The sequence below is a fragment of the Sitophilus oryzae genome, unplaced genomic scaffold, assembly GCF_002938485.1.
Source record: "Sitophilus oryzae breed Bouriz unplaced genomic scaffold, Soryzae_2.0 scaffold_910_pilon_pilon, whole genome shotgun sequence".
In the NCBI taxonomy this organism is placed as follows: domain Eukaryota; kingdom Metazoa; phylum Arthropoda; class Insecta; order Coleoptera; family Curculionidae; genus Sitophilus; species Sitophilus oryzae.
Window position 1 is genome coordinate 683,098 of NW_022147540.1, and position 22,280 is coordinate 705,377.

A 22,280-nucleotide genomic window follows, 5' to 3' on the forward strand; every position below is an offset into this window, starting at 1 on the left:
CTTTATGAAAGGCTTCTGCTTTATTTCGTATTATTCGTTTTCGATGATCTCCAACACAAACATCAAATTTAGACTCATCGCTAAATATGACCTTATTCCAATCATTTTGCGTCCACGATAATTTAGATTTTGCCCAATTGTAGCGATTTTTCTTTAGAATTTCTGTCAATAGCGGTTTTTCTTTGGCCTAAATAAGAATTTGTATCAATAATCTTCAGGTAATTGATTATCCACACAAAATAAAGTTTACCTTGTAAAACCCCAGACCTCATTTATGGATATATTTTCGGCAACATTCTCTGGATATATTTGAACCAGTTACAGTATTCCATTTAATTGTTACTTCGCGAAAAGTACTTCTTCTCGCAGACTTGCAAATTTTTAATAAATTTCGTAAATCTCTTTGAGATACAACTTTTAGCCTTCCCGAACTTTTACCTCTAACGTCTACATTGGCAGATTCGCCGTATTTTTTATTATATTAAAGACAGTGGTTTTTGGAATACTTAAATCATCAGAAATTTTTCGAATTGTTTTTCCCGTACTGTATTGACGAATGATAATTTCGCGTAGTTTTTGATTTGTAGCTTTTCCACGGACCATTACTTTGAATTAAATAATTAACAAAATTGAAAATTAAAAAAAAATAAAATTACTTACAGTAAATCTCACTACTCAAAGTATCGAGTTACTTACAATCTATGCTTACAATGCTGAAGTAAACAGTTTGCGACATTTGTGACATTTATAGCAAAGCCGCCTATGATGATATTAATTATTTAAAAGTACTTGTCCCAATATTTAGTTGTCAGCAAATTTGTCCTTTTATGAACAAAATCCGCTACTGTAAATATGGATTGATTTACAAATTCATAAAAATATTGTCAAGTTGTTTAGGATATATGGCTATGTTTATATTTAAAAAATTAAACATATATTTTTCAGTCATTTTGAAAAACCAGGGCAATAATTCCAAAATATTACCTTGTCCCAACATATAGTTGTTAGGGCTCGTATTCCCTAAGTAGTGTGAGCAAACTTGTCTTTCTCAAAATCTGGACCTAACAAAATTTATTTTATATTACCCTAATTTTATATTGCCTATCTTTTTTTGGATTTTTCAGTTCATAATTTTTATTCTAGCTGATAATCATTTTTTTGTACTAAATTTTCTATTTCCATGATTTTTTTAGCGAATTATATCTAAATACGGTTTATATGAAATACATTTTTGGTTACGTCATCGAGTGTATTGTGACTGGGTAGGCGACAAAATTTTAGTTGTCTATTTGCCCCCCCCCCCCTCTCAACCCAAGTACTTGGAAATGGTGTAGTAACAAACAAAAGAAACAATTTGAAAGCCTCTGGAAATATATTTCCAGGATTATTCTCCTTAAATTATTTTATAATCTAAATCTCCCTTAAGTGCTGTTAAGGAGTTTTTTTTGTTGATCTAAATAATAACTGTTTATATATTAATTAATTTATTTTAGTTTCCTGAAATATTTTGATTAAAAGAAAATATATAAAAGTGGGCAACGCTGTACCTGTCAAGCTTAATCACGTGACTAAAATTTTATTTGGTATGAACTGTATATACAGCTTTCTAAAAAATAGAGCTAAAAATAAAAAAAAAAATATAACACTTTTAATTTGACGAAAAACATTTCCGTTGCGTTTTTTTTCGCATCTGAGTATAGCATAACACGTTCTGATGTCGCCACGCCTTACTAGAGGGTACCTCTTAATCTAACATTTATAAAAATAGGTTCTGGGGAAAATATATCATTTCCTGACAAAGAGTGGCCGACTGTTCGACGAGATATACAAGTTCTTCCTGTGGAAACTGAACTTTTCCACACTCTCGCTGATCGTATAGATCGACGAGATTTTCAGCCCATCCCTACTATCAGCCACAATCTGAAAATGAGGTCCTGTACTGTGATATGGCGATCCTTGCAACAACAGAGGTCTTTGCTGGGAGTCTGACTTGAAGGACTTGTTAAACAAACTTGTCACGTGTTTTGGAGTGGAAAGTCTAATTGAAAGGGGTCGTTTTGTTGAAGAAAACGGTGCTTTTCCATGAAGAAAAGCTAGTTCATTCCTACGTCTATCCAAAACGTTCTGGTACACATTCGTATCTTTCCTCCCTTTAGCGAAATTGTTGTAGTAGAACCTCAAAATCCCCCCTCCAGACGAATTGATGTTTTTGTTGTTGTTCTGTTTGGTGAAGTTATTGTTGTTGGGGGCGGAGAACAGTTGCATCTGCGGCTGCGGTGGGGGGTAGTAGATCTTCTTGAGGGTAGGGGGTTTGGCTAAAGGTGGAGGGGGCGGCGTGGGGTGAGGCTTGGGAGGTTGGAGTAGCTGCGGTCGGGTCGAACAGTTGCACGGGGTGCTGGCTTGGCAGGCTATTTCCGTACGTTGTCACACTTCCTGCGAAAGAAGAAACAAATCTATAAAATCAAGTTAATATACAGGGTGTTTCATGAAACATGTGCTTAAATATTATTACTATTAGTTATTATTACTATTAGTCCAACCCACAGCAATTTCAAATAAAAAAATAATCGTATTTAAGATAATTACAAAAAAACTAATTTTTAAAAGTGTTAACATCCTGTAACTCTAAAACTATGCATTTCTATACCCATGTTTATAGGAACTTTTTAATATTTTTTGATGAGGAATGAATGGGTACTTATTTAAAACTTTCGCAAGTTAATAATATTAAATTTTTTAAAGGTTGCTATTGGATTTGGATCAAGGCAAATTAATAAAATTGCCCAAGTAGCATTTTCACGACTTGCGCCCACATGTTTACTAAACACAACGTTGGATTAGTTACAAAAAATAGTTAATTCCCTACCTTATGTATTAAAATAAATTTAAACGTTTTTATAACGTTGTGCCGACGTTGGACTAGTACTACAGCAAAGTAGAAGCTTCTGCGACGTCGAATAAACGTTGTCTTGTAACCTTTTTTGCTTAAGTGATCTTTAGGTGATTCGGACAACGTAGTTACAACGTTGGACAATATAGAGTTTTCCGACGTCACTTTCAGGACCTATTCCAACGTTATGCAAACGTCGTCTGTTTTACTAATTCCAACGTTGTTTAGATTTCCTTATTCTTACGTTGGTAGGACGTCGAGTCACTACCTTTATGCAACTGTATTGAACCATAACCTTAAATATTAAATTTTCACTTCATTGTTCTGTTCAGTCAGACAGTTCAGTGCTGTTTTTGTTTTTATAAAAAAAACTTAATTAAAATGGGACATAAGAAAGATACATATAAAACTAAATTTAAATATATATCGACATATATTACCGATAGTTTATCCACTCCGTCGTTTATTTAGATTATAGTGGGCGGCACAAGCTAGACTCTAGGATGACTAAATTAGGCAATCTTGCGACTAGTATACTACCTGTTAAGGCCGAACTGCGACTTTATTAGTCCAGTATGCGACTACTCGAACTACTCCATCTTAATCTCCAAAACAACAAAGTGAAAGCCGCCATGTTGTTAAATAAGAAAATGTTTCCTTCCTAAAATAGCAATTCCTGCTTTTTGAATACATTAACCATATAATTGACCCTAAAAACATAACGGAAACATATATTTTGTTTCCCTAACAACCTTTTTTTTCCCTAACATATTTGACCCTAAAAAACACGCGGAAACAATTTTTTCGACTGCGAATAAATTATTCTCATTTTACTAAAAAAAAAATTCAAGAAAATTTTTAAAACTTCTTTAATTTTAAGGCCCATTAGTATTTTTCAAAGTAGAAACAATACATTTATCAATAAAGTTGTTTGCGTTTAACTTTTTTGCCTTGGGTAACGAGTTACAGAGTCGGTTAAAGTGTTTCAATAATTATGGTCTTAAAACATCCTCCACACTTAAATACTTTTGTTTTGTTTTCCTTCACTGCCATCTGACATATGTCTCTAACTAAATCATAAAAATAATATTTTTACTATAATTATCCCAATTTAGGATAAAACGGGACTTAGACGCCATATTAGTTTTGTATTTCTGTGAATTAGGATTTTAAACAACGTTGCAGTTTGTACTAAATTAGGCTTCTAACCAACGTCGGTATCCAACGTCGTTTCGACCCAAAAATTATTCTCCAAACTAGTGCAGACTAGGGTTGGCACGAGGTTGTGCCGACGTTGCGCCCCGGCGTTTGGTCGCGTGACACGCCGTTGTCCCGACGTCCAAATGCTAGTTGGGTGCGTTTATCTCATCAAGGAGGCCGAAATCGACAAAATATCAAGAGACAACTTACAATCGGCATTAAACTGCTTACACTATTTCGCTAACAAGAGAAAAAAGTCAGTGGCGTACATGCTTTTTTTAGAAATATATTCCAGTTATAACCCATATGCACGTTCCTGGTGATTATGTCAACATCTTTTAGCTTTAAAATATATCACATTTATAGTAACTTTTACCCTCCAAATTTCATTTGAAGCTAATAAATCCAAAAAATATTAAGACTTTAACACCCTGTAGCTACGAAACAAAGCAGAATCGGACCTATGTTGATATGAAAAATAAATCTTATTTTTACGTGAAGAATCTCCCCACAAGAGATGGCACATGTTTTTTGAAACACCCTATATACTATATACTTCTATAAAACAAATTACCTGCAAGAATTTAACTGGACAAACTCCCTGTCGGTTATCTCCTGATCTGATCATCACCATTCCGTCGATCTCTTCGCCGATCTGAATCACGATCTGATCTCTGAGCAACATCAAGCCATTGTCCCCATCAGACACTTGCAAATTATGCGTCACCTAGTGGAACAAATACAAACACTTTAAGGAATTCTAATTCCATTATGTATAAGATGTAGAAAAAAAGACTAGACTAACTCTTTGGACATTTTTCACACCTTGAGATTACACCTTGATTATTGCATCTTAAGAAACGTTTAACCTTGATATACATCTATCAGGAAGACAAAATATACTTATACTTATAAAAATCTGAGTTTAATTTTATATATTTCATATATCATTTAAAATTATCCTTTATACAAATTTTGGGAGCTTAAAGCTGCCAAGGCGGCATAAGTGACAAGAAGTTTAAATTCAACTTAAGGAACAGCAAAACCAAGTAAATGTAAATTTAATATGGGAAAACAGTATCAGCTGCTTCTCTCTATCACGTTTTGCTGCAAAGGTTCTGTAATAGAAATTTGATATGGGAATACTTAGGTTGGTACAGATATTTTTTATATTTAGGTCTTGTTTTCCCAATATTTTTTAAAAATTAAAAATTTAACATAACACAAATGTCATATTTTATATGAACGTCAACGGTTTAATAGACTTTCCTGCTAAAAAAACGAAAGTGTTCTCTGGGTATTTATTTTTTGACATTTTAAATTGTTTTTTTTTGTTGCTTATGACGACGCGACGAGGGGTTGTTGTTTAGACAAATATGTTTACTAGTAAACAGTTACTGGAAAGATAGTCTCTGTTTGAATACTACGCAGTAGTTTTGTATAAAAAATATCTATTTCTTTCAATTACGGAAGCAGCTGCAACATAAAAAAAATCCACGTTTTTATTTTTAGTAGCGTAATTCTTAATCTTACACATATGTAGATGTGTGAAATAATACTTCAAACTTTTTTTTATTTCACTTCCCTATGATTTTGGTGCCCAACGTGGGGCTATATAGATGTTTAGTTTTATTAACTTCCGAGTAAACTATCGATCTCCATTTACTACTGCTTACCTGCAAAGGTTTTTCTCCAGACGACAGCTTAGACACGTACTTGGATGGGAAGAATCCCATTTTCCCAAAACATTTCCCTTTCCACCAATCAGGATCGGACGTGTCAATAACTGTCACTTTGTACCCTGCTTTAAGGTCAAGTTCGTCTTGGTGTCTGGCCTTGAAATTGTACAGTACTACGTAGAGATTGGTCGGTAACAGTCGATGGGACTTCTGAAAAATAATGAAAAGTAACTTTAGACTATTTTTTTTCAGAGTTGAATTGTTTTTTTATGTATAAAGCGCTGAAATTTAGAAAAAATTATGAGAGCAAGATCGTTTTCCTGCTTTGCCTATGTAATTCATGTATCTACCTTTCCTACTGGACTTGGACAAGGAGAAGTACTGGCCGAAGAGGGACTTTTGTCGTTTTCATCTGGTAGTTCCACCGAAGACATTCTGATGTTTTTAGCTGATAGCAGACGTCTGTTGTGAACTGGACTTGACGGCGCTATACAGTAAAAATTTTGTTATTAATATTTTCGGAAAAAATGCAGCCATTTTTCATCGACATTCCGGATATAAAAAAATTCTTATACTTTTAACGTGCTAAAATATTATTTGAAATTAATAACAAATCACTCAGTTTCTTGCAAAAACAGTAAAATTCGATTTACATAATTATTGTGACATTTCTAACATGGATAAATCAGCTACCAAAAAAAATAATTTAACTAAAATCTTGAGAATTTCGATTCCAAATATCTGGATAACCATTACTCGTAGCGATTTTTACAAAGAGATCTTTGTTACGTAAAAAACGTCGTAAATGTATATTTTTTTACTCACTAGTTTCATACAGGTAAGGACGAAAAGTTATTACTCTTCAAAACAGTTAAAACACATGTAGGTGGCGCCCCCTACAAATAGGAGTCATATTGACATCAAAATCAAATTTCTCATGTCAAAAAACTTCCAGACATCAATTTTCATGAAAATATTGACGTTCCTTCAGAAATTATTTGGAAAAAATCAAAACAAAAATGAAACTTCTACACCCTGTATCTCCGAAACTAAGCACTGTAGGACATACATTTATACGACCTTTTTTACTTATTTTTATCTGCAGAATATGATCCCGAAGTCTCCGGAATATAGTTCGGACCACCCTGTATACAGGGTGTCCGGAAATTAATGCAACAAAAAGGGGGGCCCTTTTCGGATTTACAGCCCCCTAAATTTCGCCCTTAAAAAGAGTTTTTTTCTAATATCTCAGGGTCCTGTTGGACGAAAATCACTAAATTTGGTACACGTTGTTTTACCATAAAATGACATTTTTTCATGCTATTAACTTTTGATTATTTTCATCAGTGGCGTCCCTACGGTATTTAAACGCCACTGGTTTTCTTTTAAATAAAAATTATTTTTAAAATCTACATTAAATTTGGAACAAATTTGGTCTCTTGACTTTTTTTTTGTACGACTCACCGTTTTCGCGTAAAAAAATAAAAACCATTTTCATACATGACTAAATCGCTAAAATTTTACAGTAAATTTCAATGACAACATTTTTAAAATGGCAAACTTTTCCAAAATCTTGTTTTTATTACATAAGTGCGAACCAAAATGTCCAAAAATCTAAATTGCCGTTTTTTAATTTTTGCTATGAAAATTTACGTTAACATTTTAGCGATTTGGTCATGTTTTTTTACCGTCTTTAGTTTTTAGTTTTTTGCCGTCGCGTCGTACCAAACAAAAGTCAAGAAATCAAATTTGTTCCAAATTTAATGTAGATTTTAAAAATAATTAAAAAAAAAACAGTGGCGTACCATTAATTTCCGGACACCCTGTATAAACAGACGTAATTATTTTATTTTATTGATTATTTAAAGTATGATGTTTTTGCAAGAAACTGTTCAAACACACACAAAAATAAATCAAGAAAATATGCATACTTGACTGCGTTTTCAGATCTTTTCTGATCGGATGATTGGGAAGTGATCTTGGTGGGACGGTAGAAGATGCGACTGTGAAACATGCAAGTTAGTAAAAGGGCAATCTCAAAAATGCTTAATAAATAAAGTCAATAAAATATTGTGCATTGAAAGAAACAAATTAATAATTAATAAGGTTGGTGAGACAGTTTTGCGGTGCTGGTAGTAGGACGTGCAGAAATATGCAGTTGGACAATCGCAAAGAAGTAGAAGCTGTAAGAAAATCGCATTTTTTGGTTTGGGAGATTGGTGTACAGAGTATAAGAGATATCTTCAAAGAAGCCACTGTAAGAAAATCTACAAAATAAAATAGAGCGGAACTTTTTTAAAATTTTTTAGAGCATTTAGACATTTTAAATAGTTTTTTCTTTGTTTTTTGTGTTTTTTTTGCTTCCGACGACGGGAAGAGATATACTTCCCGAAACGTTAAGCATCTTTTTGTCCGTTAGGCAAATTTATTTATTAGTAAACAACTGCTGACGATTAGTCTCCGTTGGATTAAAGCAGCATTGTTTACAAAAAATAACTATTTTATTTTGTAGATTTTCTTACAATGGCGAAATAACCGTAGGACTTATTTGAAGAGATGAATTCGCCACAGAAGTATATACATTTTTTATAAGAGATATATATCTGAAAAAGTGTATCAATTTCATTATGGAAATTGACAGAAAACAAAAACATTTTTTGCATACTTTGTTAATAAGTACAACTCTGCTTCGTATAATTCTATGCGCTCTATACAGACTCTAGAGGAACTCTCGCATATTCAGGGTGCTACAAATTCGAGGTACGAGCATTGGTATCTCGGAAACCGATACGAAGATGGTTAAATTGGGGCAAAGTTTCGCCGTGGGATGTTCACCAAGATGCTATCAAAAAAGTTTTTAAAATATCTGGGATAGCTGAGTTTTTTGGAATAAAACGAATTTTTTTGAAAATCAATTTTATTTTTTCCTGTCGGTACTTTTTAGAAAATCAAAAAACTAATTGCATATTCTCATAGCCACTTTATTAAGCCTATCTGACAGTATTTTTAGATTTTCAAATTAGCTGATAATTTGTGAGATACAGAGGCCGACTTTTACATTTTTTTAAATACATACCTGCATTTTTTATTTCAGTTTTTGAAAGAACTCGGTCTCCTGAGCACAACGATATGCCACACTTTATACTTTTTTTTTGTTTTGGGTACCTTAACAACAACAGAACTATTTAATTATTATTTAAAATATTTTCAAGTCCAATCCTGGTTTCTTAAAATATTTAATCTGGTTATATTCATTGCAACAATATTGATCAGCGCTAATTAACATTGAATTAGGAAAATCGAGCCAATTGAAAGATTCAAATAAATAATATCTAGCTCAGCAATTTAAAGATATTATTTTTAACTTTTTTTATTGTGAATTTGAAATTCTCAGTATACGATCTAACAATATGCATAATATTATCTAATCGTAGTTATTATAAATAAATCACTTTCTACAAACTAGTTTCTAATGCTCTACATGTTCGAAAGGGTTACCACCTTGCCTATTGCACAAATTTATTATTCTTTCAATTTTATTTATAGCTCTTTGAACATTATCTTCTTCTTAAACTTCCGAATGCATTTTATACTCTTTATTGTAAATGTTGAAAAATATTGATTTCACTTTTACAAATGACGTCTGGTAATGCAATTATTTTTTTTATTGAATTTGATTTTTCGTATTCAATGTTTTACCCCACGTCATAGTTAAATTTGAAGGCTTATCGACATTGTAACGATGAATAATTTAAATATTTAAAAAACAGAGCCGGACTTGAAATTAGTTTAAATAAATTTTGTGCTTAAATGTCTGAAACAAAAAAGAAGTATAAAGTGTGGCATATCATTGTACTCAGGAGACTGAGTTCTTTCAAAATCTGAAATAAAAAATGCAGGTCCGTATTTAAAAAAATTAAGTCGGCCTCTGTATCTCACAAATTATCAGCTAATTTGAAAATCCAAAAATACTTTCAGTTAGCCCTAATAAAGTGGCTATGAGAATGTGCAATTAGTTTTTTGATTTTCTAAAAACTAAGGACAGGAAAAAATAAAATTGATTTTCAAAAAAATCCATTTTTTTCAAAAAACTCAGCAATCCTTGAAATTTTTAAAACTTTTTTCATGGCATTTTGGTGAACATCCCAAGGCGGCAACTTTGCCCCAATTTAACCATATTCGTATCTATTACGGTTACCGAGATACCAATGCTCGTACCTCGAATTTGTAGCACCCTGTATAAACAAACAAGCAGATATGAATAAACTCTGATTATATTATGATCAGTTAAAATACAGGGTGGTTCGAACTGTATTCCGGAAACTTCGGCAGCATATTCTGCAGATAAAAATAAGGAAAAAAGTTCGTATAAATGTATGTCCTAAAATGCTTAGTTTCAGAGATACAGGGTGTAGAAGTTTCATTTTTATATCGATTTTTTCCTAATAACGTCTGAAGTTAATATTTGCATGAAAATTGGTGTCTGGGAGTTTTTTGACATGAGAAATTTGATTTTGATAACTCTTGGAAAAAATCGAAATAAAAATTAAACTTCTACACCCTGCTGTATCTCCGAAACTAAGCATTGTAAGACATACATTTATACAAACTTTTTTACTTATTTTTATCTCCAGAATATGTTGCCGAAGTTTCCGGAATACAGTTCGGACCAACCGTTGTTAATCTGCTAAAAAGAAGAATTAAAACTCATCAAGATATCTCTTATACTCTGCACGACTTGGTATCCACAAAAACAATACGGAAACACACATTTAGAACGAGAAAACTTAAGAACAAATCAAATAAAACAGTAACGTCACAATTCCTGCGTACACTGAATCTTCGAAGACGAGCTGTGATTGGAGTGAGGATCGCTGGCGGCGTTGGCGCCGTGCCTCTGCCTCCTCTGCACGTGCTCTGTACTCTCCGGTGAGTCCAGGGACAGACTCTTCATCCTGAGGTTGAGTTTTTGACGTCTCGGTGAGTGGGGAGCTGTACGGAAACAATTTTGAGATATTTCGTGTAATAGAATAATGAGTGAGGTCTTTTAAGAAAGTTGTTGATATAACAACGGGTGTTTTAAAACATGAAATAAATATGGGTGAAATAATTGTTATTAATGAATGTTATTCAGTTATGTCGGGTCCAGACCAAGCAGACAAAACAACGACAAGACAGAAACATTCATGTTTTACGACAAAATTGCGACAAATCCAATACATTTTGCGACATTTTTGTCTCATCTTTGTTTTGTTTCAAAATTCGGAGACTTTTCAATGTCCCGTCTCGAGTCGGTAAAGATCAAAGTGTCTATGTTTCGTTCGTGTATTTTACAAGTTGTCGGCGCAGTGCTGCCAACAGTAGGAGACCAGTGAAATCACACATGGTTAATAAAACTCATTCGCAACCATTAAACTTTTGACTTTGTTGTACTTTTGTCCTTGCGGTGTGGACAATTTGTCTCAATAAGTTTGTCTTGTCAGAATTCGCCATTTTTTGTCGCAAGTTTGTCTTGTTTTTGTCTTAAAATCGTGTTTACTTTTTGTCGTCTTGGTCTGGACCCGGCGTAAGAAATATTCATTATTATGGAAGATTTGAGACATTCAAGTAATTTTCTACTTTCTTAGATTTTGTTACCAACAACTTTCTGTTAAATTAAATGGATTATTTTAACTAATGGGTTTATTTGCACATTCAGATCAAAAACGAAAAGTAATATTATTATTTTGGAGTTAAAATAAACGGGCATGCAATATTAGGATTCTGTGAAATCTAAAAAAAATCTATGGTTTTCTCTAAAAATTTGGGGAATCTATGTCGTGTTGTTTATGATAAGAATGATCTTTTCTCGATATTTGTGTCATGACGAACAATGCATATAATAATTAGGAAAAAAGTTTTGTATTTGACAATAAATGTCAAGACAGAAATTTTTTATATTAATAGTAATTGAAGTTTTAAATTAAACATTATAATTTTAAGGAATTAAACTGCCCGTCAAATTAAATTTTCAACGAGTTGTAACTTTGAAAAAAATGGACCATTTTTGTTGATTTTTTTAGCATATTAAAGATCGGTTAGCGTAAATTGATCTGATCTTTCTCAATTTTGTATGAGATTTAGTTTTCTATGATATACAGGGTGTGAAAAAAAGGAATGTAATTTTTGTAATTTTTGTGTTGCTGCCATTTTGCTAAAAAACAAAATTTAACTAGAATTATATGTTCTGGGTATATCTGGGAATTTTTTCGATAACTCATCTGGAATAAAAGATAATCAATTTTTACTCTAACTTGTATTTTTCTACCTTTCTTAAAAGATATGCTAACAAAACTGAAATTAACTTTAACATTGTAGGATATTCGTTACTTTTACAATGTGAAATTAAAAAAAAACTACTAAGTTGCAGCTAAACTACAGATTTTTAGACACAAAAAGAGTTTTTACAAAAATATCAAATACGTGTCGAGCTTTTATATTAACCTTATGGGCTGTTAAGTTGAGAATATTAAAAAAATAATTTTACTTTTTCGCTGGTCGTATTTTTAAGAGATCCTGTATTAAACTGCGTTAGTTAAATCATTTTTTTTTTAATTTCACATTAGTAACAAATATCCTACAATTTTAAAGTTAATTTCAGTTTTGTTAGCTTATCTCTTGAGAAAGGTAGAAAAAATACAAGTTAGAGTAAACATTGATTATCTTTTATTCCCGATGAGTTATCGTAAAAATTCCAAATACGTCCCGAGATATTAGTCTTAGGTATACCCAGAACTTAAAATTCTAATTAAATTTTGTTTTTTAGTAAAATGGCAGCAACACAAAAATTACATTCCTTTTTTTCACACACTGTATATCATAGAAAACTAAATCTCATACAAAATTTAGAAAAATCAGATCAATCTACGAAAAACGATCTTTAATATGCTAAAAAAATCAACAAAATCGGTCCATTTTTTTCAAAGTTACAATTCGTTGAAAGTGAGTAAAAAAATCGCTGTGGTATTTAATTTGACGGGCAGTTTTATATTTCTACAATTTATGTGTAAATAAAATAAACACTTATTAAATATTTTCCTACCCTTGTCAAACCATATAATATTTTATGAAAACATTTTTAGAGTTGATATCCATTTTTCATATCAATATCTTTTTTCACACTTTTTTCACAGAATATAAGGTTTGCTTAGGACTCATGAACAATATACCAGATGATAAAAAAGGAGTCAAGTTAGTCATTTAATTTTATACAAGGTGACAATTTGAAAACGAACACTATTTAATATTGCCTCTACCGATGATATTTAGAAAATTTGGCGAAACACGTCAATTTACATATCAAGGGGGACAATTTTTGAGGCATTTGTTGTCGTGTTACTTTCAACCCCTTAACCCCCAGGGCACTTACCTCTAAAATTTTAAATAGCAACCCCTATTTCTTTTGCCATTTTTGTGTTTCTTTTAGAATTCTACATAAACTGCATTCTTTTTTTGAGAATTTTATAAGGAACACAAAAATGGTAAAAGAAATAGGGGTTGCCAGGGAGGTGCCCTGGGAGTCAAAGGATTGAAAGTAACACGTCAACAAATGCCTCAAAAATTGTCCCTCTTGATATGTAAATTGACGCATTTCTCGCCAAATTTTCATACTATCATCGGTAGAGGTAATATTAAATACTGTTCGTTTTCAAATTGTCACCCTGTATAAGTACATATATCTAAATAAAACGATAGTGTTTAAGTGAAAAGTTTTGTTATTTAGAGTAGCAGTTATATCGTTATATTATACCATTAATATAATACTTAATAAGTGCTGTGCTTTGAATAAGAAGACTAAGGAAGGAGCATATCAAAAATCTTAGGTCCACCTCGAAGGCACTCAAATATGGCCGACTTAAATTCCGGTTTATCAGTGCCGTTCTAATTTTATTTAAAAAATGTAAAACTATGATGTAGGGTAGACGTGGGGTAGACTCAATAATTTGTTTTTTTATTTTACGTTGTGAATAAATGTTGGTAGTTATTAAAATTGTTATGAAAATATAAAATTCTAATAAAAATAGATAAGTTATAATAATTACTTATTAACACAAACATCCGATACGCTACTGAAGCAGGTAAGTCAAACTGACGTATCTAAATTCTTTGACATCTAATCTTTGACAAGTAGTAAATAAAATCAAAAATGCAAGAAAAAATATATAATTAGTTAATTTAAGTGAATTTCATAAATGATCGGTTTACTACACGTATGTATATTATATGTATAGTCACTTACTAGCGAAAAGTTGTTCCATTATTTCACTCGATTTTTGCCGAGATCTACCGCACGCTACATAACCAACTATTTTAGAGTCTTTTTCGATAAATCGCGATAGTGTCACTGTTAATTTAAGTTCTGCCACAATTTCCATCTAGATTTACTACCTTTATACAACTATCAGTAGTAGAATAAATAATAAATAACATAAAATAAGCTCCGTAAAGACTGATAAATCCACAAAATTTCAAATCAACTTCAAATGTGTCAAATAAATCGTCAAACAGAACTGTCACGGATCCCCACCTTAGAGTTCTTTTTCCACCCACCATGCATGAATACATGGATAGCATTATGCTCCTTCCTTAGTCTTCTTATTCAAAGATACCGTGTAATCAAACAAACATATCTTAGTACGCTACTAAGTAATCTATGTCTACCGTTAAAGTTCTTGACAGTTGTTTCAATTATTTGATCCTTATTAAACGATAAAACAACAGTATAAAAAAATCAACTATTTTTAAACCTACTTAAATTTTCATATTGAAGTTTTAAGATTTAAAAAAGGTTTCAAACAAATCACAAACTGCTGTCACAACATCGATTTTCTAATCATAAACAACACTTGTTCTATCTAAACTCAGACATTTTACTGTATACTTTATCGAAATAAAATAATTCACAGAATCTAAAATTTTACAGACCACAAGCACCCTGGCTTCCAAAGAGCGGGCAAAAAATCCCTGAACTTGAAGACGGACTCTTCAGATTCGTTCCTAAAGTGAAACAATATCGAAATTTTTCAACAATTACAGAAATTCTAACAAGGTACTACTCTGAATTTTGTTCCAATATCGAAAAGCAGAAGCCACAGTATAATATTTCTATAAAAACTAAATCAAAATTAAAGTCAGAGTCCATTCTCGTGCTCATACTTTTATTTTTAGTAATATATTTCACAGTAGAGCATGAAAATAAACTCTCAAAACATTCAGAACACACTTTTTCTCATACAAAATTAAGCGTAACATATAATGCTTACAGTATAATAAGTAGCAGCACATTCTCAAACAGCATCTCAAGCTAACCATTCTAACTACGTTAAAGCAGAACATTTAACATGCTTGTTGAAAGCTTAAGTATTATTATAGAACACAATCTGGAGGTGTAGATTTTTAGGTCTATGTTCTAAAGCAGACTTTCGAATTTAAGAGTATAATATACTAAAAATGTGGTAAGGTTAAGGTGAGTTAAATACGATGAAAAAAAACGACGTCAAAGACGGCTGGGGAATGACAATAGATGATAATTTTTGCGAGGTCACTACTTAGCCCGTACTTTTCTTGATATTTTAATGACGTTTACTGCAAGTTGGCCTTAAGAAGGTTGTAATTTATTTTTCCATTTGAGTAAAAATGATTTTTAAAACATAGTTTATAATTAATTAGAGAAAGAAATTCTATTATTAGCGTTAATTTTTGACAAGTTTTATGTCAATTTTAAAACTATCATCAATTGTCATTTCCAGCCGCCTTTGACGCCGTTTTTTTTCTATCGTACGGTATAATCTTGGAATACTACAATTTCAGTAAGTATGTAGAGTAACAGCCAAAAAGTGTTAAAAAAATAAGGAATACTTTTTTTGGGCTAGTTATACATTTTTTTACAAATATTATATCACTGTATATAGTTAAAAGACTGACAATTATTGTCAGATTTAGGGTTAAATTACAGATTATTGTTATAGAAATGCCTACAAAACTATAAAACTATGTATTAGTATAATACAGGGTGGCCCATCGAAAACGTTCCGCAAGCCATAACGGCCAGGGCAATTTTTTTTTCAGAAAATTCAAAAACACGTCAATTTTGTTTGTGAGGGGGACAACTTTTGCCCCAAAAATGATTGCAAAATCTTCAACCCTCTAAGCGGGGGTGTCATTCCCCAATTTTTGTGGTACCGCAATGAAAAGGGCTTTTTATTCTCTATACTTACCCGCTTCGTTTTTGAAAATCGGTATAGAGTCATTGAGAAAATATGGATTGAAATTTGAAAAGTTTATTTAAACATTTATCAGAGTAAATGATAAGGATAAATTCCTTAGACCGATTTGCTGTTTTTTCTTAATATTTCTAGATGTTTACGCATTTTTTCACTTGCCACAAGGTTAAACGATCAGGTGCGGCAGTTGCTAGATAGCTGTTCTGTGACTTGTGCGTTGAAGTTCTTCTCAATATCGTTAAACTTTTTAACAATTATGGTGTACTCACTTGCAGAAAAAGTGGAAATAATCGAACTTTATTTTAAAAATAATGAATGTAGCAATCGGGTTCCGCAGATATTCAATGAATGCCATCCTGAAAAAACCTTTATGGCAAAATTGTTCGCGAGTTAGTAGCAAAATTTCGCGAAACTGGTTCCGTTATGAATAAAGAGAGGCAGAGGGAAAACCCTGTAGTAAATGAAGCTATGGAGGTATTCGTATTGGGCCAAGTTGCCATGGATAGTAAGCTGAGTACAAGAAAATTAGCCAATGCAAAATTAGCCGGCGTGAATCGTACCAGTGTCCAAAGGATATTATAAAAACACAAGTTCCACCCGTACAAAATTCAGTTGGTACAAGAACTCAACGAAGCATTTTTCTGAAACTGTGAGTGACCGAGTGGCGAATGATAATAATTTCCTATTTAATGTGTGTTTTTTGGATGAGTGTACTTTCTTTTTGAACGGTGTAGTTAATCGGCATAACTGTCGGTACTGGGCTGAGGGGTTTTTCACGAGGTGCACACACAAAACCCTCAGAAATTGAACGTGTGGGCTGGTACTTTTGGAAATTCTATTTTGGGTCAGTTTAACGATATTGAGAAGAACTTCAACGCACAAGTCACAAAACAGCTATCTAGCAACTGCCGCACCTGATCGTTCAACCTTGTGACAAGTGAAAGAATGCGTAAACATCTAGAAATAATAAGAAAAAAAAAGCAAATTGGTCGAAGGAATTTATCCTTATCATTTACTCTGATAAATGTTTAAATAAACTTTTCAAATTTCAATCCTTCATATTTTCTCAATGACTCGACCGATTTTCAAAAACGAAGCGGGAAAGTATAGAGAATAAAAATCCCTTTTCATTGCGGTACCACTTGACCCCCTTCCCATTTGAAAAAAGTTGGGGGATGACACCCCCGCTTAGAGGGTTGAAGATTTTGCAATCATTTTTGGGGCAAAAGTTGCCCCCCTCACAAACAAAATTGACGTTTTTGGATTTTTTGAAAAAAAAAATATCCTGGCCGTTATGCCTTGCGGAACGTATTCGATAGGCCACCCTGTATAGTTAAAAGACTGAAAATTATTGTCAGATTTAGGGTTAAATTACAGATTATTGTTATAGAAATGTCTACAAAACTATAAAACTATATATTAGTATAATATAAAGTAAAGTAGTATTAGTAAAAAAAAGCTGGGAATGAAATGTAACTAAGTGTTTTTTTAATAACTACCAAAGTGCAGGTAATTTTTTGTTTTGCGCAAGTATATGCACGTCCTGAGATATACTAATTAAATTTAAATAAATTTTACGCAATTCTACGATGGAAAACAATTAAAATATATAATAAATGACAAATAAAATTATAATAAATAACAGCAGCATTGCAATTAATTTAATTTTTAATCAAGTTATTTTCGATATATTTTTCGCCATACGGTATATAACAAATATGAGATTTTATCGGATATAAGAAAAGAGTATTCCTTAATACTTTTTATTCAAAAATTACCCTGAAAAGTTTAAGCGTTCTTGCTTAGCAACTATTGGTATTTCGTTGAGCCTAAGTAATGAGACAGTCAATATATTTCTGAACTTTTTATCCATTATTATACCCAATAACAAATAAAATAAATGATTCTTAGGCTTAATATACAAAATTTTATAAAATCACACATATTACACTGACAAATTCTTCATAAAATATCTTTCAAATAAAATCGTTGACAAAGAAATTTGATAGTGTAATAGTAACCTAATTCCCGCCTTAGTTCCAAGTATTAATGCCTTATAGTATAAAATATTGTTAAAATATACAGGGCGAGTCAAGTACAATAAGTGTAAATATTTTCAGGGCTAGTAGATATCGATAAAAAAACATATTTTTTGCCGTTTTTTCACTCCATCTATTCTGGGTTTTCTTATTATTTCTTGCTTAAGTTTTCAGGACTACTGAATTCTTTCTTTTCTCTAAATTTAATTTACTATACATGTTGCCATATTCTCAAGATATTATGTTTTTTTAACTCAAATTAAAAAAAATCCTGAAAGAAACCTTATAGACGTTTCCTGGTATCAGATATACTACCTCCAAAAATATTTACACTTATTTAAGATATCCTGAATATTATCATTAAAGAAGATGATATAAATGGGAATATATGAAGGAATTTTACAAAACACAATGTATTAATAACAAATAACTTTTTCAAAATGAGTTTTAAAGAAAATTAGAGTCATAAAAACGTCGAATTGATGAAGAAAATGAACGATTTTGAAGAAACCTTGTTATACAAAGGCTTTAAATCGATGAGAATGCTTTTTATTAGCCAGTAAACTCAAAACTATTAAAGGAAAAAGAAAACTCCACTCTTTTTTCAAAACTTACGGGATCCGAATTCTTAATTTTGGGTTTGTTTAGGGACAGAGGAAATATGATTCGTAAAGTCTTATATTTTCAATCATATTTATTTATCACAGTCAGAGAATTAATAACAAATCGAAAAATAAAGTTCTCTTCCTTATAAACACCAGCAAAAATCAGAGGAGGAAAATATAATTTACAAAGAAAAAATATAATAATTTTGCTTTTTTCAATTAACTTCAATTCTTTAACAAATTATCTATCAAATAACCAAAAAAATTAATAAAACTTATTTTTTAACCGTCTTATTTAGGGACCTTTTTGAGCTGGACAGGGTCGTTTTCGACCTTGATGGGGCTAAGGGATGGGGTTTGGGGGGCAGGTCTATATTGTTTCCTTGGTCGTTTTGGGGTCCTAAACATAAGGGCTGACCGAACGGGCGATTTCCTGAACCATCTTGCGAATTTCTTTCTGAAAACAGCAGCATAGAAAATAAAACTATTTTCTCTGGGGGATTGTAAGCGTTGAAGCTGCGGCAGAAGGATTGGTTGGCATCAAATTTGTCAATTCACAAATGTTAAATGCTGTTTTTTATTACATTCAAATCAATATAATTTTTCGTTTAAAGTAAACTACTGGAATAAAATAACTAACAATACTGAAATTTAAAAAAAAGTAAATTTTTGTATATGAGTTTAAAGTTCTTGAAAAGGTCTTTTAAATGCTTTTTTAAAAAAGTTCGTAGCTCAAAAACTCGCGAAATTATGATAAAAATAAAATGGTATGGTTTTAGTCATAGATTTTGTTGTTAATTTTTTTCCGAAAAAATGAGGTGGCCATTTAATTTTTATCATAACTCCGCGAGTTTTTGAGCTACAAACATTTTTAAAAAAGCATTTAAAAAGTATTTTCAAGCACTTTAAAATGGCCATATTCATTTTCTTCGAAAAATATGTTCCTTCGCCATTATTTTGGGATAAAAATAAAAAATCACCTTTACAGAGCGATAACTCGGCTATTATTACACCTACGGCAATAAAAAAATGAATTCATTCGTTATTCTAAAAGCTTCATTTTTGCTTTATATGATTTTTGCGATAAAACGCAAGGTTTTCGAGTTATTTATAAAAAATGACAGAAAAATATGCAGTTTTTAGATGAAAAATCAACATTTCCAATCCTAGATAACTCGGAAAATATTAATTTTCTGAACAAATTTTATAGAACATTTTTTGCTTAGAATTCATCCCTTTATTGATCTTTGCAATTAAACTGGGTGATTTATTTTTCACCCCTGAGAAGGGGTGGCACTCACCCTTAGGGTGAAAGCACACATCGCTACTATGTATTTTTTGTTTCTTACATATATCTCTATTCACTGTTAAAATTTCACGTCAATCTGTGCCGCTGTCAAGAATTCGGAAATAATACCCTATTTTTATCTTTGCTTACTGGCCTATACGTTTAATTTAAGTTCAAAAAATAAGTTTTTCATTACCTATAATAAAAAAAACTGAAAAACTCCAAACAAAAACTTTAAATTTGTTTTTCTCAGAACTATGTTTTGTACCTTAATATAGTTTTACTTTGGGTTACAGAAATGTGTTTTTTAAGCATTTTTTCATAACAATACGTTCTGTAGCTTGGATGATTAATTATTTTAAATGTCAGTTCATATAAAATCATATTATTTTTTCCAATTTATATAAATTATGTAAAACATATGAATAATTTTTCATAATTCTGTATATTATGAGACACACTTCGTCATTTATTAGTTAGTTTATTTCTTTATTCCAAGACTTTAAATAGCTGATTATGGAGGCCAAAATGTGTTTTGTTATTAAAATTGCTTTGCAAATCTATTTAAGGCTATTATAATTAATAAATATTAACAATATTTTAACCTCTGTAGATATTTGTATAAATTTTTGTACACGTCACATAATAGAATCAGAATCAAATTCTGTGTGAGTCGAATTGACAATTGCTATTTGCTCTTCGTATTTTTTTACATTTTTTTCCAGGTATTTTCTATAGATTTCAATATCTTTCTGGATTAAATTGTATAATGTCTATCATCTAATTAAAAAAACACGTTTTTACTTGTTTACTGACATGCCCTAACTAGTTTTCCCTATATTTTCTTTTTAATCAAATAAAGTGAAAATCAAGTTAATTTAAAAAAGCAATTTTCGAACAAAACTTTACCTATACGTACTCGCTAGCCATCGAAATTAAAAACCAGCGCTGGAAAAGTAATTTACAAGTCAATTAGCCGCTGTCGAGTTTGAAAAGGAAAAGAAAAAAAACACCCGGAAAACATAACCCAGAGAAAGTTACTTCGCCTAAACTATTTTCCGAGAATTTTAGAACAATCCAGGTAACTTCACCTCGATGTAATTCACTTTAGAGAACGATCTAGATGCCTGTAAGAAACAAGTTCGAGTGGTAGGAGCAATCTGCGAGAAAACGTTAAGCGATTGTAAAGAAAAAAAAGTAGAAAAGGAAGAATTTTGTTTCAGGATTGTTTTAAAAGGATATATAAAGTTTCTAGGTTTTGCCTTGCTCTAAAACAAATACTTTTTGAAGAGTTTTGAATTGTTGTTATTGAATTATTTTTGGCAATCGTTCACCATATACTTAAATCACAGTCAAACTTATATGGAATTATCTATTATTTTTCATAATTTTTGAGACGTATGAACATTTTGTGTTTATGAATAAAACACAGTCCTTAGTAAAGATTTTTAATAAAAAATAATACATATAGCAATAAAAAAAATTAATCAGTTCCCAAAATAAACACAGTTATTTTTTGGTTGTAGTTTTTAATGGTCAAAAAGCAAAAACAAAAATAAAAATTGATAATTTTAGTAATCCGTGTTGTCAAATCTAGCTCTTATGCAAGCTTCTCTCCGCGCTGGCATACTTTTTATTAAATTATCAACGTTGTCTTGGGGTATGTTTTCCCATTCTGCTAATACTTTACATCAATAAGCTGTGCGAGATTTCCTGGACTGTTTCGACGGGCTCTAACCCTTCTTTTGAGCTGGTCCCACAAGTGTTCGATTGGGTTTAGATCTGGTGAACATGCAGGCCAGTCCAAAACTATGACACCTTTCGTTTCAAGACATTCTCTAGCCACTCTGCTGGTATGGGGAGGTGCATTTTCGTGCATGAAGTTGAAATTATCCCCAATTGCTAACGAGTGGTTAGGTTAGCACGAAATCAACAAACCTCCGATCCGTTAAAGTTTGTTGAAGTGGTAACAATGGAGTTTTTGCCCTAGCATAATACCTCCCAAGAACATTACAGTTCCTTCTTTTGGCAGCCTGGAGTTTTGCTGGTCTTCTTGGAGCTCTGAGAACCCGAAATTGATGGTCATCTGATCTTAGGTCAATTCTGGTCTTATGTCCCAAGAAGAACGGTTTGCCATTTCTCAATTGTCCAGTTTCGATGTTGAAGGCACCAATTTTATTTTGCCGAGATAACTGTGGGACCCGTAACTCTCTCCTACTGTACAGGGTGGGTCAAATTCGACGCTTTTAAATGGAAACACCCTTTTCTATAGGAGATAGACGAAAACTAATATCGGTGTCTGGAGTTCAATTTTCTT

The 22,280-nt window shown here is 31.8% G+C and overlaps 1 protein-coding gene across 7 annotated transcripts in view; it reads right to left on the minus strand.

Annotated features, from left to right (window-relative positions):
* Positions 1-2,305: 2,305 nt before the first annotated feature.
* Positions 2,306-22,280, minus strand: part of LOC115890735 — a 354,534-nt gene continuing 334,559 nt past the window's right edge. For 5 of the 7 annotated variants that reach the window (XM_030911047.1, XM_030911049.1, XM_030911051.1 and 2 more), the window contains 6 exons: positions 10,603-10,761; positions 7,701-7,772; positions 6,120-6,256; positions 5,767-5,979; positions 4,665-4,817; positions 2,306-2,433 (listed from right to left, as the gene is read on the minus strand). In XM_030911047.1, coding sequence (XP_030766907.1) covers positions 2,425-2,433; positions 4,665-4,817; positions 5,767-5,979; positions 6,120-6,256; positions 7,701-7,772; positions 10,603-10,761 — 743 coding nt within the window. In that variant the 3' untranslated portion in view covers positions 2,306-2,424. The remainder of the gene's footprint in view (positions 2,434-4,664; positions 4,818-5,766; positions 5,980-6,119; positions 6,257-7,700; positions 7,773-10,602; positions 10,762-22,280) is intronic. The other 2 variants (XM_030911052.1, XM_030911050.1) reach the window with 2 other exon arrangements.